This window comes from Gymnogyps californianus, chromosome 3, assembly GCF_018139145.2.
Source record: "Gymnogyps californianus isolate 813 chromosome 3, ASM1813914v2, whole genome shotgun sequence".
Taxonomy (NCBI): domain Eukaryota; kingdom Metazoa; phylum Chordata; class Aves; order Accipitriformes; family Cathartidae; genus Gymnogyps; species Gymnogyps californianus.
This window is the reverse complement of record NC_059473.1, coordinates 24,223,560-24,245,218: the sequence shown is the minus strand read 5'-3', so window position 1 is coordinate 24,245,218 and position 21,659 is coordinate 24,223,560. Positions and strand designations below refer to the sequence as shown.

General features: G+C 38.1%; 1 protein-coding gene across 1 annotated transcript in view; it reads left to right on the top strand.

Moving 5' to 3' along the window:
- Window positions 1–235: 235 nt before the first annotated feature.
- Window positions 236–21,659, top strand: part of KCNK2 (potassium two pore domain channel subfamily K member 2) — a gene marked incomplete at its 5' end in the record, with an annotated part of 77,770 nt that continues 56,346 nt past the window's right edge. Inside the window, 2 exons of the mRNA XM_050893113.1 lie at window positions 236–553; window positions 14,079–14,196. Of these exons, the coding sequence (XP_050749070.1) occupies window positions 236–553; window positions 14,079–14,196 (436 nt within the window). The remainder of the gene's footprint in view (window positions 554–14,078; window positions 14,197–21,659) is intronic.

Sequence of the window (21,659 nt, the reverse complement as noted above, 5' to 3'; positions counted from 1 at the left end):
AACATCATACGGGGACAGACACATACAGAAAATGTTGCAAATGTTTGTGTGCGTGTAAAATGGGTAATACTACTCAGAGCAGCAGATTTGTTGTAAGGTGGCATGGGATTTAAGGGAAAGATTCAACAGTTTAAGAATTCCAGTTAGAAGCAACAGAATTGCTGTAATCTCTTGGCAAGAAGTTCAGTTAACCAAATCTGAGTGGCACTGTAAAAATTAACTTTCTTTTTCTGTTTTGCCAGTGGCGGCACCTGACTTGCTGGATCCCAAATCGGCCACTCAGAACTCCAAACCAAGATTATCGTTTTCCACCAAGCCTACCGTGCTCTCTTCACGGGAGGAAAGTGATTCGGCTATTAATGTTATGAAATGGAAGACAGTCTCAACAATTTTTCTGGTGGTAGTCGTGTATTTAATAATTGGAGCAACAGTATTTAAAGCCCTGGAGCAGCCTCATGAGACCTCCCAGAGAACCACCATTGTGATTCAGAAGCAGACGTTTGTATCTCAGCATTCCTGTGTGAATGCAACAGAGCTTGATGAACTGATTCAGGTAATCCATACCAAACCCTTGTCACCATGCCTTAGACGAACAAATTATTTATGGCAGCACTGCTGTGATAAAGGGGAAAAACTTTATTAGCAAAGCTCTGTATCGGTCAACCGATGTAACAAGTGTTAAGACCCGAAGCTGAGCAATAGCATTTTCATGCAAAGCCTCATGGTTGAAAAGCTATTGCTATTTTTAGGTCCAGTACGCTTGGTAGACAGCCTTTTCACTGAAGCCTCCCATTATGCTAATTAAATGATTATTCATCAGCAATATATATAATTAATAGTTCACAAAGGAATTGATATATTGATTGTGCCTTACTAGGTCTGTCAATATTTGAAATGCCTAATTCTGAGGAAGAAAATACACCATCCATTGCCTTAAAGGACTTCTAATTTACCGTGATTGTATCAAGCTAGCTTTCCTTCCAGCTGTATGTTTCTTTTTATTGATTTTGTTTTAAGTACAGGAAAGTACCACGGACTTGCTATTTTGATCTTAAATCTCAATTTTCCCCGCTTCATAAAGGCACACCCACAACCGATGTACATTGGTGTGTTCCTACTAACATGACTTTACCCTTGCAGGTCACCTGCCTCAGAACCATAGGAGATATTTATTTGCAGTAGCACAGAACTAGATCCAGAGCCTTATGAGGCCACCTCCAACTTAAATCCCGTGTTCCCATGTTCTCATGAATATCCAGTGGCACTGCAGCGAACAGCAAGGGGCTGCCAAATAATGTCAGTTCTGGGGATGAGACCATGAAACGGGAGGCTGGAGTGAACAGCCAAGAGTTGGCAAGGATTGACCCCTTCATTAACAGTAGCCATGGGGCCATCTGGGTCTGCAGAGCCTGAGATGGGACACTGGAGAGCAGGAGAGGGTGGCGGGCATCCAGACCCTGGCTAGCACAAGCTCTGGAGCATGCCAGTTGCGTGGGCAGCAAAGCTTTCTGGAGGTGGTTTTTGACAGCAGGTATGGCTGGGAGTTTAGAAGTTGATTTTACCTCTCTAGACCAATCTGCCTTGAGCATCAGCATGGACACCTGTTTTTTTTCAGTTTTAAATGTAGAGCTCTGATGTACCGACTCATTTTTATGGTACGCTACTTCTGAATTTTAAAGGCAAACTGGGGAAATGTCTTGTATTTTGTGATTTCTCTCCTGCCTTGTTGCTAAAATGTGTTCCAAAACTGCTACCCTTTAAATGACTGTCAGGCAGTTCCTATCTCCATGTGTCCTGACTAGGCATGCCTGAGGAGGTGCTGTTGATACTAATTTCGATGCTGTGTAATAATAACTATGTTTCAGTGGTTTTACCGGCAGAATGTGAGATAATCTTTCAGAGAAATATGCAAGCACATTCTGATTAAAACAATCTCTTGTAGCTAGTTTAAATATCCCCTATGAAATTTTTAGGTCAGATCCTGTACTTGTGAAGATAAAAATAGAAATTTTGAAGCAATATTATCTTATATCATCTATGAGATGGTCCTAAAGGCAAAAACTTGAAATTTGCTCTGGAGTACTTAGATATTTTAGCATGTATGATTCCCTACCCAGAAAAACAGATTGGTAATAAAAAACCACTTCATCAGCATTCAATGCCCATTTGATGTTCTGTGCAAAATAAATGACAGTTTCAGGACAATTGTCAGAGCACAGATACCCTTATCAGCATTAGCTCCCATCTTTGCTAGCGATCTTGGCATGACCAGAAAGACACAGGCTTGTGAAGCATGGCGGGGTGACACAGCCTCCCACAGCACGAGATAGTTGTGGGAAGAGTTTGTTCTGCTTATTGTTGGGGTAAATGGAAAACTTAATTTCTCCTTGTTCCCTTCTGCTTCTCTGCGAAGAAGAACACCATGACGTGGAGGTAGAAACATGCTGTTACGCTCCTTTTATAGGAGGAGAGCTGAGGCACAGGGAGCCTGGTCCTACAAGTGCATTTGGGTGCCTTTTCTTACACAGGATAAGTGATAATGAATTACATCAAGTTGTTGAAGGGTTGGGAATTAAGTGATTTGCCCAAAGTAAAACAGGAAAGCAGTGGTAAAAGAGAATCTCAAATCCATTTTTCCAAGTCTAGGCTGCTATCTTAACCATGGGGTCATATTTCTTCCCTACTTACCACTTTGTCATAGAAGCTAAATTACTGGAATACATTTTGTCTCTCTGGGTTTATGTCTGACTGCTATTACAATATAATGCAGTGTTTCTTCAGTTTTCATTGGATGTCTGTATGAATAAAAATAAATAGTGCGTGTGAGGAAAAAGTAAATGATATTTAAGAATTCACTGAAAGCTATAAAACTGAAAATTAATATGTACTAGTGTAGTAGGAAGCTGGAATGATTAGTGCGTGTGAAGAAAATTACAGAGCTTACATACTGTCATGTCTTCTTTAATCAAGTATTTACCTTGAGTCAAACTATAATGAAATTCATTATAAACTTTTCCTTTTGAACTTAGTTTTCTGGGAATCCAGAAACTGGTTTGGCTCTGGTTCGTGCTAGTCATTGCTCAAGGTGCTTGCATTGCTCAAGGTGCTTGTCATGCCAGGCTTTTTCAATCTTCGTAACTTCGGATCTGCCATTTAAGCCTTAGTCTGAAGCAGGCTTGGCTACCCCAAGACTGCTAACCGACAATACAATGTGCAGTGCCTTTTAGTCAAGTGAGCAAATGAGGGAGACTAGTTTGAGAGCACAAATGCAGCTAAAAAAAATTGTACAAGTGGAATGAAAGTCCAGTTCGCTGGCACCCAGGGGCCATCTAGTTTCCATCACCTTTGCTAAAATCTGCCATTTGCCACAGAACTGATTACAACACTGAGTTGTGTGCTTCTATAAATGCACACAGGATGGGGAATTTTTCCTTCCTGTCTTCTCCATCCTTATTTTATCTCACCAATCACCGAAAACCTTCCTGGCACAACAATACATACTGTTGCCAACTTTTCAGCACACACAGCTTTATTCCCTGGGTTTCAAATTCCTGAAACAATGTATTTTCACATTGATTGTCTGGCTCCTCTAGGTGTACTCGGTGAGAATTATACTTTCATGGACTTTATATATTCTATATACATGTGAAACGTGGGGCAATGGAGAGCTCCTATGCAGCATAGAAACTCTGTGAAGTTAATGAAATAGAGTGCTCTGATGATGACAGCCAAGTAGCCTCAGCTGCCTTAGAAAAATGACCTGGGTTTTCCTCATAACTTTTCAGCCCAGTCCAGCAGCATTGTTCTTGTGTTGACAAAGAGGTGGTCTTCATGACCTTCTCCGTCTCTGACTTCCATGGTCCAGTGTTGCAAATCTCTTTCAGTCTACACCACTTCAGTTACTTGTTGCCTCACTATAGTAAAATATACCTGCAATGAACAACAGCAATGTGCGACCCTGAGACCTGCTTCCAGGTGCATAATGTTTTTGATATTTCATGAGCACTTCTATCTAGTACCATACCTAAAACGTGCAAAAGTCACGCAGAGCATATCTGTACACCCAAGAGGCCATCTTTTCCATGCAATTTCAACTCCTTTTGCTGTAGCCTGAAGCCAGTATTAACGCCAATATTAAGTGGATCACTGCATGCTGCACACAACAGTGCTGAGGCGGGCAGTGCACAGCAATCAGTGGTGGTATATCTAAATCTACAACTAGAGAAATATCTCAGGAGGGAAGCTTGTGAACGTACAAACACTACCTTGGTGAGTCTAATGACGGTACAACAGACCAGCAAGCTGTGGATGGTCTGATGTTAAACTTCATTTTTTAAAGTTTCAGTTGGAAGGTCTTGAAAGGATCTCTGTTATTAACAGAGGAGAAAGCATTGGTTTGGTGAAGGTTACATATAATATCAAATACATTATAAAGCTGTAGAAAGGGATGTGGCCAGACACTTTGCTACTATTGCTTCTTTTGGAAGAAGAACTCTTGACAATTCATCATGGGTGGTGTTTTGGTTTCTCTGTCCATGCCTGCTCTCAACTTGGCCCTGCCATGCAATGCAAAGTAACTGCCAGGTGACAGAATAAAAAAGTAAATGTAGTTCAGACTGTGTGGATTTTATGTATATGTGACAAAATATATAAACCTAATCTTCATTTACACTAGGGATTTTTTACATCTCACATGTAACAGGTTTTTCCCCACCACTGAGCTTTTTGTTGGCAGAAGCGGATAGAAACCTGGGATTAATCCAGCTATACACACGCAAATAACAATAAGCATTAAAGAATGAGAAAATTCTCTAATTAGAGAACTTGTATCTAATTATTTCAATCTAGTTCTACTTCTCTTTTAGTGTGTTGACTGTTCCCTATAGCAAGCTTGCCACTAAACATATGAAAATGTTGGAGACAGTTTCCAAGCTCAGATGCACAAAGTGTATTGCCAAGTACCTAGAAAAATCTCCTGCTGTATTTACGCACCTGTGCATAGTAGCAAATGTAAAGAGACCTTAGGTTACATTGCTGATGTTCAGGTTGCACGCATGTCCTCCTGCAGTGCTGCACAGCCATGAAATACATGCATATACCTTCATGACATCTCCTGGGGTTAAGAGTTTGTCTCTGGGGACAGGTGAGCCTGACTGAATATGTCATTGTTGTGTCATACACCTCATTCCCTCTATAGGATCCCCTATATGTATGAAATAACAATGAATTTGCTTTCCCCCTGCCCAGAACTCATGTTGTTCCTAGGAGGTAAGGATGTGACCAGTATTGCACATTGTGGGCTGTCTTGGCAATGAGAGACAAATATTTGTCCCCCTGCCAAAGAGAAAGCTGATTTAAAGAAAGAGAAGAGCTTTTTATGTAAATATCACCTAATTATGTATTGCTTAGCAGTTATTTGTTTTAGTGTTGACCTTTATAAACCAAAATGGAAAACAAATTCCTTTTAATCCCCAAGCATCAAGTTGTTTAACGTATTATTTTTGCATTAAAAAATTATAATTATTGCATACAACAATTGGAAATATGAGAAATTTCAGTTATATTATTTTAAATATCTAGAGTGTCCCGGCAAGCTGGTGTGAATTATTTTAGTTATCTTAGTGAGTTAATTCTGAAACTTAATGGTTTTCAACTAAAGGTACACCAAAACTTAAGTTAGTAACAGAACATACCTTATTTCTGGTTCCTCTAGCAGAAACATTCTTCAAATATATTTATTCTGAAAACCCTAACAAGTGGAAAAAATAATATGACACTAAACAGCACAATCTTTTAATGTGTTCCAAGTGCTGTTTGTGGTAATTTTTGTCTTACAAAGCCTTCATTTCAAAATCTGAACAAGTTTTCAGGGTGCTGCACCAAGCTGTTTCAGCAATAAAGGACTCTTGTAGAATTTTAAGTCCAGCCCCTTTCAGGGTATGCGGCTTCTTCTGAAAACTGAATGCCCACAAAAATGTGCTTGCATTCAAAACAAAAAAAAAGAATTAATGAACCACCAGGATTAGCTGAATTGACCTTGATCCCACAAGTTGGTCTCCTTGGGTTCTGTGTGGGCTTGTGGTTAACATGAGGAGAAAAGCTCTCCGTGCTGGGGTCCACAGTCATGTCCCATGCCTGTTTTCATCTTACATTTGCATCAGCTGCATTCTCCCTTTTCTTTCCATTCATCTCTTAGACTGTGAATGAGGCCAAAATGTGTTTTCTTTTTATCTCTCTTGAGGAAAAATGTGATTTTTTTCTTTATCTCTCTTGAGGGAAGCCTGACACAGTTATGAATTACATGGGAGCAGTGTTTCTTTCTGGCATCACCAGAATGTCATCATGGCTTCTTATGTGATTAATTTCTTGTAAAAATACTTTACTTTAAAATATGTGTTTTCTGTGGCTTCATTTTTATAGTTCAAGGTAGCTAGCTACATTAAGTTGCACCTCCACCAGTAGCTGATTTTGTGTCTTTTTCATAGGGTTTTTTACAACTTGCATTGTAGCCCCAAGAAACTAATTGTGCTGCATCCTCAGGAATATGTTGTTTTATTTCACCCAGATAAGCTCCTTGAGCCGCAACCTCTCTGATTATGTAGAAAACTGTTAAAATAAAGAAGTGTAAATCCTTCTTTCTCTCCTGGAGATTAGAAGGTATTTGAGCTTGCTGTATCATTTTTGGAGATAATAAATCACAGAGATGCAAAGATCTTGTTTTCAAACAAATCTGAAATTTATTTAGACAAATTTAAAATTTATTAGCTAAGCCTATTAAGCTTGAATCAAATTTTATTCATTCTTTCATCACAACGTTTATAGACATTCTCAGTCCTGTAAGCTGTAGCTTACAGGTCCTCTAAGCAGGAACTTTTTGAGGGAGTTTGAATGTACCAGTTTAAACCCTAAATATTCTTAGTCTCTCCCTTTTGCAATTCCTTCCAGCCTCTCCAAAAGGAAGCAGGAACCATCCCATGTCTGGATCCTAACCTGGAAGCAGCAGGTGTTTATGCTTTGTAAACCTTAAAGCCTCGAAAAGATTGATAGGCCAGCATAAATGAAATTGATGCTGCAGCATATTTTATTTATTTATCTGGGGATCCAAAATACCATTGCATCTGTTTTTTAATGTACCGTCTGCATTTCAGACATGAAGCTTATGACAAATTGCAAATACCAGTAGCAGAGCTGCCCGTTGACGGTGTTTTCAAAGCAACATGAAATGAATGACTTTTAAAGTAGTTAAAACATGAAGCGCAGGAACTGTAGTTTGTGTTGTTACCCTATGCATATCTCTGTCCTTAGTAAGGTGTCTGCCCGTCAAAGCACTCGAGCTTATGTATTCTTAACTTTAAGTATACAGATAGTCCTAACTGGTACAGTAAGATCCTGTTTCTCTTGTCCTCTCGCTGAGTCTGTAAGTCTAGTGTTCACCCCAGTATTTCCGTTCTGCTTCACTCTTGTCAGAAACAAACGTTCGGATGCTGTTGTCTCCTTCCACAGTAAAGCCCCCCAAATTCTACCTGTCTCCCCAGATCAGAGGAATATTTAAATCAAAGATCTCTGTGAAAGACCTTCGATCATAACCTTACCCAGACCTGTCCTCCACACAGGTACCCACCTGCTCTGGTCGAGTCCAGATGGGCTGCAGAAGCCCCTGGGTTGTGCGCACTCCTCGCTTAGCGTTGCTCCGGTTCCTACTGTCCTCTTACAGCCAGAGCCCCTCTTCTGGCTCTGCACTTAGCTCCTGGAGGGAGGGAATTTTTTTGCCAAACTTTCTGTTGCCTGGGGCCGTTCCCTCCAGGGATAGGACTGCTCCCTTTTCTGTCGTTATTTTCTACATGGCGGTTAAACCAAAAGGAATTTTTTTAAGCACAGCCTTTATCCTTCATGAGCATAAGAGCAATACAGATTTTTTGGAGAATAATAAATAAATTCTAACTGCCCTTGTCACTTCTTTGTTCAAGCAGGCTGGTTTCTAACTTTTTTTGCTGCTTCTGGTGTTGGGGCTCTTAAAGGATACATTTACTTCAGATGAACAGTTTTATAGGACCTAGAACCTAGCTAGCTTGAGTGCATCTGAATGACAGCTTTTGTCTTAGAAAGGGTGGCAGATATGACTCATTAGTAAGGCAGTTTTGCTGAGCAGCTGTCTGCATAATTCTTCCAGTCTTTAATCTCAAGAAGCAAAGAAAAGCCCTCTTCCCTGAACGTGTATATATACATACTTATATATGTATGCACACAGAGAAAATTTATATACATAGTCTGTTTGTAATGCATATTTAGAAATAGAAATGTATTTCAATGTGTTTCTACACGTTTTTAGTTCAAGTAGGTTGTGAACATAGGGTGAAAAGGGTTTTTCAATTTTTCAACGTGTTGGGTACTAGTCTCCAGTGCAGATGACAGTCATATGTTATACAAACTAAAAAGAAAAACATGGAGTCACAGAATTATAATACAAACATCATTGCAATCTCTTTCAACAGCAAGGCTCAAAAGCGTGTGCTTTTGGAGGCTGGAGAGTTGTTTGCGAAGTGTTAAAAGCATCCTAGTGTGCCTCTGAACAAAGAACTAGGATTTCCATTCTTTGTAAACCAAAGCTGAAATAAAAACGCAGGATTTGTGCAGTAGCTGGGCCATATGAGATGTATCGTTATACTGGAAAGTGAGAGAGTGCTCTTGTCAAATGGCAGCAGGACAGCGAAGGAAGAAATCCAGGCTGAGAAATGAGTTTCCAGAAACTTTGAGGCGTATCTGACTTCTTGACATCGCTTATTAAATGACTGCCAGGAAGCACAAGCTAACTCCTGACAAGCTGGGTAACGAAAGACTGCACGCTCTGTATTTTATCAGAAGCATAATTTAAGGTGCTTCTATTTTAATCTTTGGATAGAAAAGCTGAGAGTAATGAAGTGTTGTGTTACATCATTTCATAAAAGTGAAGTGACTGGAAGATGGTACGAAAGCATGTATTCAGAGCCTGGTGTGGAACAAGGAGATGAGCATGAGGGTCACTGGTTTGACACGTACTTATTTCTGCCTGATCTCTGTATGAGACAGCAGTTGACTACCAGAGGCTAGCCTTCTTAGTTTATAACCTCTCTGTATTTCTCCTGTGGCTCTGCAGACCCCTGCTTAATGGATGTAGCTCTATGGCCAACAGGCTGGCTTTTGTCAGTCATCTCCATTGACTCTGCAGGGTCAGAGGACCAGAGGTTGAAATCTCTGACCTAGGAGAATTGTCTTCTGTTTTCACAAAATGACTGTGCTGTTTGAAAGGCTGTTTCATCTCTCGTTTTGACAGAAAAAAGTCACAAAATTCTGTGTCTTAATCTGCAAGGGTAGCTCAGCGTGGCCTCTACAGACAGATATATGCATGAACGCAGGGATATGATAATACAAAACTGTGCAATGTATTTACCAGAAAGTGTTTCTAAATTATATAGGAAATGAAAAGCTGACATTCAATTAAAATGAGATTTTATATTGTCACTCTCCTTTTCCCAGTGTTCTGATTTCAAGCAAAAAAGTACAGTGTGAACGCAATGCTTTTGTGTTTTTGAAGCTCAGGTCCTGTTTCTGAAAGTAAGGCACGTCATGCCTGGCCTATCCACTCTGGCCTCGGGCGTCTCTGCCTCTTTTCTCTGATGCTCTACTAAAGCTTATTCCCGAATATGGGTGTAAAGCCAGGTAGTTTGGATGTAGTACAAGTTAGGACTTGTACTCAGACACAACTCATGCCTATCCTAAGATACAGTACAGAGCTAGCCTAAGAATCCATGTAACTCAAAAAAATGGGAATCGAGTTCCTAAAATTTTTAAATATTTGAAAATTTTATCTCAGTTCTCTTTACTATCAAAAAAAGCCCAAATTTTCACCATTATAATGAAAATTAAAGAAGAAAAAACCTATTACTTTTACTGTAACCATATAATATTATTCTTAAAATCATTGCACATAGAGGCTTTGATTGGGTGCCATGTGCTGGGTGCCCCCTCCTCTGCTCAGTCCTCAGTCATCTCATATGAAACAACTAGTAGACAAAGGCTCTGGAAGAAGGTAAGGCAAGTGAAATAATCTACATAGTTTAAGAATTGAAACTGTCCACATCCCTATTTTAATGCTGACTGGTTCTCTAGCGCTGAAGTGAAACTGATTTTTAAGTCAGAATTTAGTTTCTATATGGAATAAAAATAAGAAAATCTAGAAGAATTGCCACTGAGGCGGTCAGTTAACTTTAATACTGTAATTTTTTAAAAGTCAAGAAATTCCCATGTTAAGATCACACAAAGTGTTTACAGGCTGCAACATATGATGAATGTACAGACTATATAGAGTTTTCATGATTCTAACTGTTTCGAGATTCAAAATGCATAGAGTTACTATTGCTATTGTGTAAGTTAGGATAAGCCGAAGGGCTCAGGTGACACAAAGAAGTTATGAAGGAAGGAAAGAATGACATGCCAAATTTGTGACAAATGAAGTGGTTGTGTTTGCTCTAGTAGTAAGGCATCAGTCAAGAAAAAAGGCTGAAGACCAAGAATAAAGTGGCAGAGAAAATTGAATCTAACAGGACTGACAATGAATAGCATGCTATTTGAACACTGAGGGTGAGATCCTGGCCCTTAGTGAAGTTAGTGGAAACCAGCTGCATGAGCCTGGGTTTTTATTCCAGGCTAAGGAAACATTAATATCCAATATTCCAGGTAAGTTTGTGCAGTGGACGTAGTCAGAAAGAAGATGCTACCCTGAAATTAGTGCCCTGAAACGTACAAATGTTAGGAGTTACGTTATATGTTATTTTCTTTTAAAATTATGCTTGGCAATAGTCTTAGATGAGGATCTGCTCATAGGCACTGACCAAACTAAGAAGAAAAGATGTCCTCTGATCCAAAGGACTGAAAATGCAGTTACCCCTCCCGAAAAATCTGCAGGCAACATTCAAAGACTTTATGAGATAGTAGTATTGATCTTAGTAAACCAGCAACCTTACCTGTCATCCTTGTTAGTAAGGAAGACTCTTACAGAAGACTCTGAAGAAATATAATGCAGCAGCTTCGTTAGTATTTAAGGTTGGCTCCTCCCAAACATGGCAACAGCGCAGGAGAAAGCATAATAGTGTGTGTTTGGAAACTTAATAACCTGGTAATGAAGAAGGCATCATCTGGCCCTTCATGACTAAAACTATGTTTAAAACAATCGATAAGGTAAATCAGTAAAGGTACAAGGAAAGTCAATGGGAAATACTGGCAATAAAAAATTACTTATGTACAATATTCAACAGATTTATTTAAATAGGTAAAGATATTATTTAATAAGAGTCTTTAATTCGGAAAAAAGAGGCAGCTGATTGGTCTATAAGATCATTAATTTCTTGAAGGAGACAAATAAGAAATTGCTATTCAAGTGTTTCTCATAACATAGGAACTTACAAAATTACTTTGAAGCACATAAAAATCTCAAAAGGGAAATGCTTTTTAAATGATCCACAAGTAAATTGCAGAACTTACTGCCACAGAATGACTTGGCTCCCAAAATACAAGTGAGCTCCAAAAGTAGTTAAACAAATTCATGGTAAAATGATCCACCCAGACCAATCTGAACACCATGATGCAGATGCAGCCTCCCACTCAGAAAATCCCTAAAACTGTGCTTAGTTAGAAGTCAGGAGGATGTATGAAGAGAAAGCATCACTTGCCTACTTGCCCTGATTCTCCTCCTAATTAGCAGTTGGCTAAAATCGGAGACATAATAATAGCGGCTAATTGTGTTTTGTAGCCATCTGTTGTGTTTTGTTAGGTCTGAACCAACAGAGCATTTTTGGGTTAAGTTGTATCTTTTTTCCTGGAAGTCTGTAGGTACAGTATACTGCAGTTAGGAAATGCATAGCTGTAATGGATTTTGAGCAGTTTAGATTGGCATACCTTTCATATAAAAGGTATTGAGGCAGTATGGCTTCAAAAATGTGTAGTGATGATATAAAGCTCTGAAAACATTTTAGATCTGGATCTATATAAAACTTGGTCTTGCTAGACTGCCTAAATAGGTGTGTTGCTCTGGGTAGTGCATTCATCCAGTACAATAAACTGTGATAAAATATGAGTGGTCCCACAGAATTGTAGTGTTCCAGTGCTTTACCATGTGATGTCCTCACTGGAGAGCATGTTCCCATTTGCAGGTACAAGGACTTGTGATCAAAGGTCTTAGTCCACTGAAATGAAACAGTACTCAAAATGTATTCAGTAGGCTTTATAATGCAGCACACTGGGGTTTGTAAGTCAAAGGAATATCTGTATTGCATAAATTATAAAATCAATACAAGGGATGGTTTTCACATGCTGCTTAGTCTGATGTATCCCTTCCTACAGTAATGTAAACACCTGTCAGTATCAGTGCTGCTGTATTTACTGTTGCCAAGTTGTATGTGATGTACAAACGTAGAAGCAGCTTTATTCTTCCAACTCAAAGGCAAATTAAACTCTCTTCCCCTTCCCTTTCCCCATCCTTTCTCCTTCCTCAGTAGGACTCAAAATTCCACATCTTTGATGTCTGTCTTTCTGGTGTTTTAAAAAAAAGTTAAAATGAAAACAATTGAAGGTATAGAAGATAAAACAGTGTAAAGTCTATGCAAAGATACCCCAGCTGGCTTTCTGTTGACGACCCTGGATGTTGAAAATGGCTTAGGTGTGGCAGCAAGATCCCTGTGGCTGCGGAGATGCAGCTGTGGACTTTAAAATGGCTACTTTGTGCATCTGAGCTTTGAAAATGGCAAACTGGAAATAGTGGGTTTAAGTTGAGATTCCGTCACAAAAAATCAATGGCTGGTTAATCCAGCGTTTGTATTTTGTCATTTCTGTCCAGATCAACTGACTTCCATGGGCACTGTTTAGAAACAAAAATGTTTTCATTTGCAAATTATCAATGTATTTTGGGATTGAAAAATTTATTGCTACTGCACAACACTGTTCCTCTGCAACAGACTGCCCACAAAGAAAACCATTCTGGTCTGCCCTGTTGCTGAATATCTTTATGTGCATAATCATTATTGGACAACCCGCCAAGCAGAAACTATTAGTTAGTTAAAATGTTCATTTCAACTTTGCAGTATTGCTTCCTTTGTTGTTCTTTTGTCAAACACCAATTATTATTATACAGATCTTGATTATGAAATAAGTCCTGTTTTAAAGTTTCAGAATGAAATGATAACTTACATTCCTTAAAATATTTATTGCAAGTTTAAAAATACTTTTTCTTGATGTGTACTGTTTAACTCAAATACTGGTATGTATCTGCAATAGAGATATAACTAAACAGGAATACTTCCTGTGATAAGAATTTACAGGAGGTGACACTGCTGAAATAGGAAATGTTTCGTATTTCTCAAGACTATGAAAATGTCACTAGTGGCAAGCTTGTTCATTTTAGCTGCTAGAACTGAATTTTGCAAGAACGACATTTATGAAGTATATAGTTGTATAAACTTAGAGATGCACGTTTGATATTTGACTCTGAATTTTTTATTAAAATAGTGAAAGTTTTATAACCATAAGTGTAATTGTTAATCTTTCATTATTGAATTATCTGTTCTACAAAAGTGTTTTAATTAATTGGAGTTCATTTGATCCAAAACAATGCATGGGCATTTTTTCTTGGAGTTTTAAAATGACTGTGTTTTAAGAAGTACATTTGCTTGCCTAACTCAATAGAGGAATATTTTGCGAAACTCTTACCGTAAATCTTTGTCTAATGCATATTTTTCTTTACCAAATAGTTGCAACAGTAAAAATAATAGTGTTTGCCATCTAGCTAAGGTGATGCTGTTACTGATATTGTGGATTTTGCATTCTCCTTAATGGTCTGGAGTTTACAGCTCTGCTGCGTGCTGAAGTGCTTGGGGTGTCTGCTGAAGATTAAATTGTAGCCTGACTGAACGATAAAACTCGAGCAGAGCAACACTGATCCTTTTCTGGTTTATTGCTTGGATTAAATAAGTGATTAATCAATTTGCTGTGTAATGTATATTAATATCATTGTTTCATGAATATTGACAAAAATCTTTTTAAACTTGCAGCAAGTAGTGGCAGCAATAAATGCAGGAATCATACCTTTAGGAAACACATCTACTCAGATCAGTCACTGGGACTTGGGAAGTTCCTTCTTCTTTGCTGGCACTGTTATTACCACCATAGGTAGGACACAGCTTATTATCTTTTCATAGTAAATGAGCTGAAACTCTTTTGATTTCCAGTGTGTACATATATTTGTTAATGGTAAATCTTCCAACTCTTCTGGTTTAAAGTAGAGAGTTACTTTTTAGCTGCAGGGGCAGAAATTATAGCTGTCTGTAAGGATCCCTGGCTGACTAAATGATTCTTCTGTAGAAGAAAAATGTTGCTGTGTATTTCTGTGAGGTGACTAGAAGAGATTGTGGAAACATTTTCTGGGGGGAATTTGGTCAACTGTGTAATCACAAGTGTTAAATAGGGCATGATTTAAAGCACATGTGCATTAAACCTTGACTGAGATGTATGGAATTTCAAGTCTGTATAATCCCATTCTATATTGTTGTTTTCTCTAAATTCTGAAAGAGATGAGAAAATGGTAAAGATTTGGTTCAGCTTAATTTAATCAGTTATGAGCATTGTATTGATACGCAGATTTACATTCAAAGGCTGACTTGGAGGCTTCTGTTGCATTCAGAGAAGTCCAAAGCTGTAGGGTGATTTATCCATGCTCACAAGCCCGGGGAGTTTTCTGGATCTTTTCTGCATTTAAGAGCCACTGTCCCTCTAAGCAGGTGTGAATAGGAGCAGCGTTTGATCTTTCAGTTTCTTCCCTTTGACTACAATATGGTATACAGTTCAAAGATGTAGTGTAGCTCACAGATCACAGAAGGAGCATCCACAAAGGTGGATGGAAATTTGAAGAAGAAATCAAATGAGAAAAATTTAAGACCTACATTATGAGAGTAATGTATAAGGAATTATAGCATTGTTACAATAATTACCTCTACATAATATTTATATGCATATTATGATGGAAGAGGATGTTCTTGTCAAGTGTTGTATGTACCTTTTTTCTTCCTTTATGTAGAAGTGCATAAGTACTATATTTTTTGTGTGTTTGAGTATACACATGTCTATATATATGTATAAATATTGTGTCTATGTGTAATGTTTCCACATCTAGAGTAACTGAAACACAAGTTTAGTGACAACAAAGAGTGAAACTCTTACCTCCTTGAGAATAGTAACGGAGTTACTGATTTTATAGTAGTAGGTCCACAAGGTAATAAAAAAACAAGTATTGGAAAATGTAATTTTAACAGATTATAACCAAAAAAAGCAAGAACCTTGAAAGGATAGCTTTATGATCAGTCTTACGTTATCCTCTTCTGACAGCACGAAGCTTTATGTTGTAAGTATCCATGGTCCTGTAGAAAGTGCTTAATATTTGTTTCAGTTCCCAATAAGGATAAAAGTTAATGTATGAAAAAAGTTCAAGGAATTAAATGATTCAAAAATTATTTTAAAGCAGTGGAACATTTTGTTTCACCATTTTATTTCCAACTAAAACTACGGCTTTTCTAAATCAAAACATTTCCTGATTTAATTTATTGACCTGATTCTACCAAAACATGCGTGAGTTCTGCTTAGAGGAGAGCGGGGGATCTGCAAAGGCATCCAGGCCTCTGATCTGCTGTCCCCAACAGGCAAGATAACCCAATAGGAAATACATTTGAAAATTAATATTTCAGGTCATTTCTTCAAAACAGAGTAGTCAGAATCAGGTCAAACTAGGCAACTGCAAATATTTGTTTCAGGGTTTGTGATAGAAACTTGAGAAAATCTGGGGAAAAAAAATCTTCCATAAAATATCTTGGCTTTGGAGTAACTGTGTTTTTCATCAGAGACCCTTTCTGACGGGAAGCTCCCAGTCAGTTGCAGCGTTGAGCTTTGTTTCTTAGGACCTCAGGACAGCAGGCTTACATGAAAGCTGTGGCGTGGTTGGCACTCTTACCGCTACGAACCATCTTCCTGATGGTTGACAGGACTTGTGGTGTGACAGCAGGTGGAGCTGTCATGAAAAGCCCTTGAAATTGTGACTTTCCTGGGAAAATAGTGACAAATGTGAAAGTTGGGTGTGATTTTGTGTTCAGAGCAGCATCTTTTCATATATGAGTAAACTTTTGAAAATGAAGGCATTCCTTCTAATTAGGGGGCATATGGTTGTCATGTAACTTGATATTTTAATTTCTCAAGAGACTAAAAATGTGGTTTATGAGCATCTCCAGAGAGTTGCCATAGGTTTCAGCCAAACACTACAGATATTCTCTATGGACAAAGACAGGATCTTATAAATTCATAAAACAACTTTGCAGAAATAATTTGTAAAAATGATTTTATAAATATGAATAACATTTATAAATATTATGTCCTTTAGACTGTATACCTTAAGAAGTACTTGAATAGAAGAAAAAAGGATTACTACCATTTAGAGAAAATGATAGCTTTCCAGTATTGCAGCAGATTCTCTAGCTTTCCAAACCTCTTATTACTATAATTTTACCTCATCATTTAGCCCACACTCCTCCTGGTGATATCTCAGAATCCAAGAAATTCAAATGGAACCAAGAGTTTATTTATGGTTCCCCAAACCTTTCTTTAATGACAGTAGCACTTGCATCCCACAAGTATTTGGTTCCTGGGGAGAGGGGGTAATAAATAAAGCCTTTAGCATTTCCCTAAGCAACAAGTTATTGTTTTACAGTTACTGTTATTATTGTATCACGGTAGTGATGAACATTTAAGTGAAAAATACTGACCGTGTATTTTGGTAGCTATTGGCAGCAGTCCAGAACCATCTGTAGTTTCTTACTCTTTTGCGTCTCCTGTAGGCTGCTGAAAGGCTCTGTGATGGGGACATGTAAATCTATTGAGCTTCAAAGCCAGCTAACAAAAGCAGAGGTAACACTAGAGAAAGCATGGCTTGATGTTTAACAGGTTTTTTTATTCTCTTATAGTCCTTCATGTTATCCAATAAATGTTACAGTGCATATTGTAAAATTAATAAACTCAGTTTTAATAGAACACAATCTGTCATACTGCTACTAGATCTTTCCTAAGAAGTGGATTTAGTGGAGAGGTCAGGGTCAAACAATTTCACAAGACTTTATTTAGAAGAGATCCTTTGTAGCTTTTTTCTCCATGTCTGAGTGGGTTGGTTTTGGCTTTGCATTTACTACTGTGCAACAGTATAAAACTCGTTTCAGGAAGGGACCTCACCGATTATAGGTGTGGCTTGCTTAGTTAGGTGTTCTCACTTGTGGATATGTTTCTAGAACAAATATGCCTCATCCCAACAAAGAAATGTGAAACTACATGATTACTCTGTGCGTATGGAGTAATTTCAGACAGTGCCTAAGAGGGAAGAGGGTAACGGGGAAATGGGAATGCAAAAACTGTCTATGAAAAATATTGTTACATATGTTCCCTGGGATACTGTGCATGCTGCAAAGCACAAAAGGTACTCTATTTGTCTACCTGAAAATGCCATTATCCAGTCAGTCCTGTTCTAAGACCACATGTCCAAAGAAAAGGAAAAAGAGAGTTGGGAAGAAAAGCAAGCAAAAATGGTAACTGAATCATAAAGCTGGAGATAGTGCTGAGGAAGAGGGGAAAATAATCTTTATGTCACCTCTTTTTCTTCTGAGAGCTCATTGTTCATGCTGCACATGTGTTTTTATCCTCTAGATCATATCCTTCAATAGGTAGCTTAACTCAGAAATGGGCATACAGACACAACCTGTGCATACCCTGCTTCCCCCCAAACAACTTATATTTTAGGGCCCAAGAAAGCTTTATATTGGCAGGAGGGCAGGAAAGGAGACCTCTCTTACTGCAAGCTTGAGACCTGTATCTAGAAAAATGAAAAAACAAAGTAGACATGCCAAGGCCTTGAGCTTAGCAGTTGTTTTCAGAAATGACTGCTGTCTCAGCACATAAAAAATGTAGTGTCAACCGTAATATGAGAAACTGGATCATGAAAACCTCTACTAGACTCCTATGGATCTTCATCTAAAATAGCTGTATTATTTCTGCTGTTATTCCAGCCAGTCTATAATGACTTTTTCAAGCACTGCAAGTAGACATATAGCAGGAAGGGCACTTATTCAGACTCCTGGAAGATGGAGTATCTTGAATAGCAGTTGTGAGCATGTCGGGAGTGCCAGCAACCTCACTGGTAGCTGTGGTTTGCCAGAGCGCATCCTTTCAAACAGAGCCGTGTCTACACGGGGGTGAGCTCACAGAGCTCCATTAATACCTTAGCACTCGAGGATACTGTGCAGCCATATTGATGTCCAAATCCAATAGTTGCTAATAAATGTGTCTACAAATCAAAAAAGGAAGAACACATCATTTCTTTTTGTCCTTTTCCACTTTTTTTCACCAGCCCTTGATTTTTGAACCCAAACTTCTCCTATGCACTGGAAACTGAACCTCTTGAGAAGTTCACTCATGACTAAAGTCTTTAACTTACCTTCATGCAGCTAGCTATGGTAATACGGTTATGTTTTTTGGATCCAAAAGCCCAGCAACTGTTATTAAAGAGTGCAAAGGAATGTGAATCTTTTTTTAAAAAAGAAAAAGAAACAAACTGTAAGTATTTATGTTTTAGGGAAAAGTTATGAATAGCAAGCAGCTAAGATTCTGAAAAAGATTAATATTTTTGACTAGAAATCTGAACTTGATGTGTTACTTTTAGAGTTGCAATTAGTTATGTAGCTTCAAATGCAATTTCACTGTAAGGAATACTTCTTTCTGCCATTTTCCCACTGCCTGGACACAAGCTTTTCTTGGGAAGGCAGGGTATTTTAAAAAGTCTTATTACATTGCTTATTGACTTGAAACAATAATAAAATCCTGCTGCTAAATCTGTTCCTTCTGGCACCATTTCACTGCATTTTTGAAATACAAAGTAACAGAATAATGTGTTGATAACTAAAATATACAAAATATGTTTGATGTTATAAAAATACAAATATTGTTGATAATCAACTGTGTTACCTATTATGTCAGATAATCATAAAGATAAAAAATTGCAAATGATGTTGAAAAATTTGTTCCTTTAGTTCAGAAAAGTAAGAAGCATCACATACTTATATTCGAACGGTTTTCTTTTCTTTTTTTTGTTTGTTTGTGCCACCAAAGAAGAAACAGAGCTATCAAGGATGAGCATAAAAATTTGCTTTGAAAAGATTACTCCAATTTGCTTATCAGAATATTAATGCAGGGATTTCTGTTTGTGTATTTGAAAGGGAAAGAGAGAAGAAGCAAGCAAAAGAGAGTGAAGTGCAAATGCTGAGGTGATTGAGGAGGGGGCTGGTGAAAAACTCCTAAAAGTAAAAAACATAAAATACAATTGCCTGAAAAATATTCTGATATGTGATTTTCTCCATCATATCAGTATTCAAATCTGCATTTGGGACTATGACTTAAATGAACTTGACTACATGGTGGATATTGGAGTACATGGCTTCTGAGGACCTGTTTCTTTCAAGGCTCCTCAACTTCAAATAATCTTTAGTTCCCTTTCCAAAGCAACAGGTAAAGTTTCATTAAGGCAAGGTCACGGATCTTATCCTCCCATAGTAGCTTGGATGCATGTGTCTGGACTTCATATAGCTTCTAATAGGGGTATGTGTGTGGCAAAATTGAGTATAACCAGTTGATAAGATCAGCTGCAGAGGAATGCAGAAAAGGAGTGGTTAAGATTTATGGTCTGTGAAAATGTGGTAGTGAGAGACATGCTAGAGATGTCGCTGGGGAATGAGGTGGAAATGCTCCTTCTATCTCTTAATCTGCAGAGTACTCCACCAAAAACTCCTGCTGTCTTACCATGATTTCATATCGACTCTCAAAGTGTGTTAAATACATATATCTCATCTGATAAAATGTCAACAGAAGGAACTATTTTGTTTAAAAAAATCCCCCGAGGTCTCTTCAGAATTCTATCTTTCCTCTAGGTTAGTGTTGTGCTTACCTTCCCATCCCCATGCTGCTGTTCTTAATAGAAGATGTTAGAGCTAAAATAGCTTTTTAGTCTCTATTTGTTCCATTCTAATTTATCTCCTTTGCTTCTTTTGTTGCTCCTGTGGAAAAGTGTCTGAATTTGACCCAGTTATTGGCTGTTGACAAATAGTGGTTCACTCGTGCTCTGGAGAGACCTGTTAGGATTTGGCAACGACATTCTCCAAATATTTCATCTGAACTGAGCATACTCTCTCCCAGGACAGTAGCGACTAAACAAGATTTCCTCTGTAATTATTTCTCCCAGGAACAGTGAGTAGAGAGTGTATTACCACCATGCCCTCAATTTTCTCCTCCATTTGTTCGGGCAGCGAGAAAGAGGGCTTATCTATCTGACTCGAATGCTGAGGAAATAACACTTGGACTGTACAAGGTTCAAAAGTAATAATTAGGATAAGACTGCTGGGAGCTGGGGAACCTGGAACAGTGGTGGAGGAGGGACCATGGTGAAGAGCTGAAAGGAAATGATATTAGATGCAGAGCTCAGTTAGAGGCATTGAGGGCTTGTGTATCAGAAAAATTGAATTAAATTGAATGAGCAAATCAGACAAAATAAATTGAGCCTCACTGACCAAAACAACAGAGACTAAGAGAAGGAGAGGACCACTTTTTTTCCTGCACATGCTAGAATACTCAACAACACTAAGGGTGGGTCTGAAATTGAAGAAGTGCAAGTTTATGGGATGATATACAGCTTTAATTGCACAGAGAAGTGCTATTTTTTCTACCAGCCCCGTTTTGATACACAGGTATCTGACATGCAGGTATATGGTAAATTGCAAGCACTTGCATCTTCTGTGGGCCATATTCATAACAGAAAGGATCTGATATTTCTGGTCATATTGTTACTTTAAATTATTAGCTATATTAGAAAAGCTTAGGGTGATGTAGCCTCTTAGTAGTGTGAATGTACAAGGGAGTTTTTGTTGACCTGATAAGTTCTGAATTCTGGACAAGAAACTTGACAATGGATGGTACAAAGGGATGCTGTCTCTTTAGGGAAAGTGGTGGCATCAGTGACATTTCATATAATTTTTCATATATTTTTTGCACTGATCTTTTTTTACACATTTTTGGTCTTTTAATCCTGATTCAGAGCACTGCCAACTACTTACTTTTCTTGTAATACTGAGTTTCCAACTATGTTTATATTCTGGAATATTTTTTCTGACCACCTGGAATGTTTTACAACATTGATGTGATTTCATTAAAAATTAGTTTTGTCAAAAAAACCTTTTTGATTTCATTGATAAGCTTCCTGCTAGGCAGCACTGATGGTTTTATTTTGGTGTGGTGTCTATTTATTGTTGGATCTTGCAAAGCAAGGAGGAAGACGTACCATTTTTGCAGTTTGATGTGCTTGTATGTTCTGACCTTTTAATCTTTCTTTTCCTCAAAACCAGCAAAAAGTTATGTTAAAACAAATTGCCAGGTATGCAGCTTTCCATTGCTCTTTTGTACCTTCTGTAATTTCCTAAACAACAGACTACGCTTAACGCAATTCTGCTGAGGTGAAAATGTCAATTCGTCAGTTGTGACACAGTCCCCAATTTACACTGCAA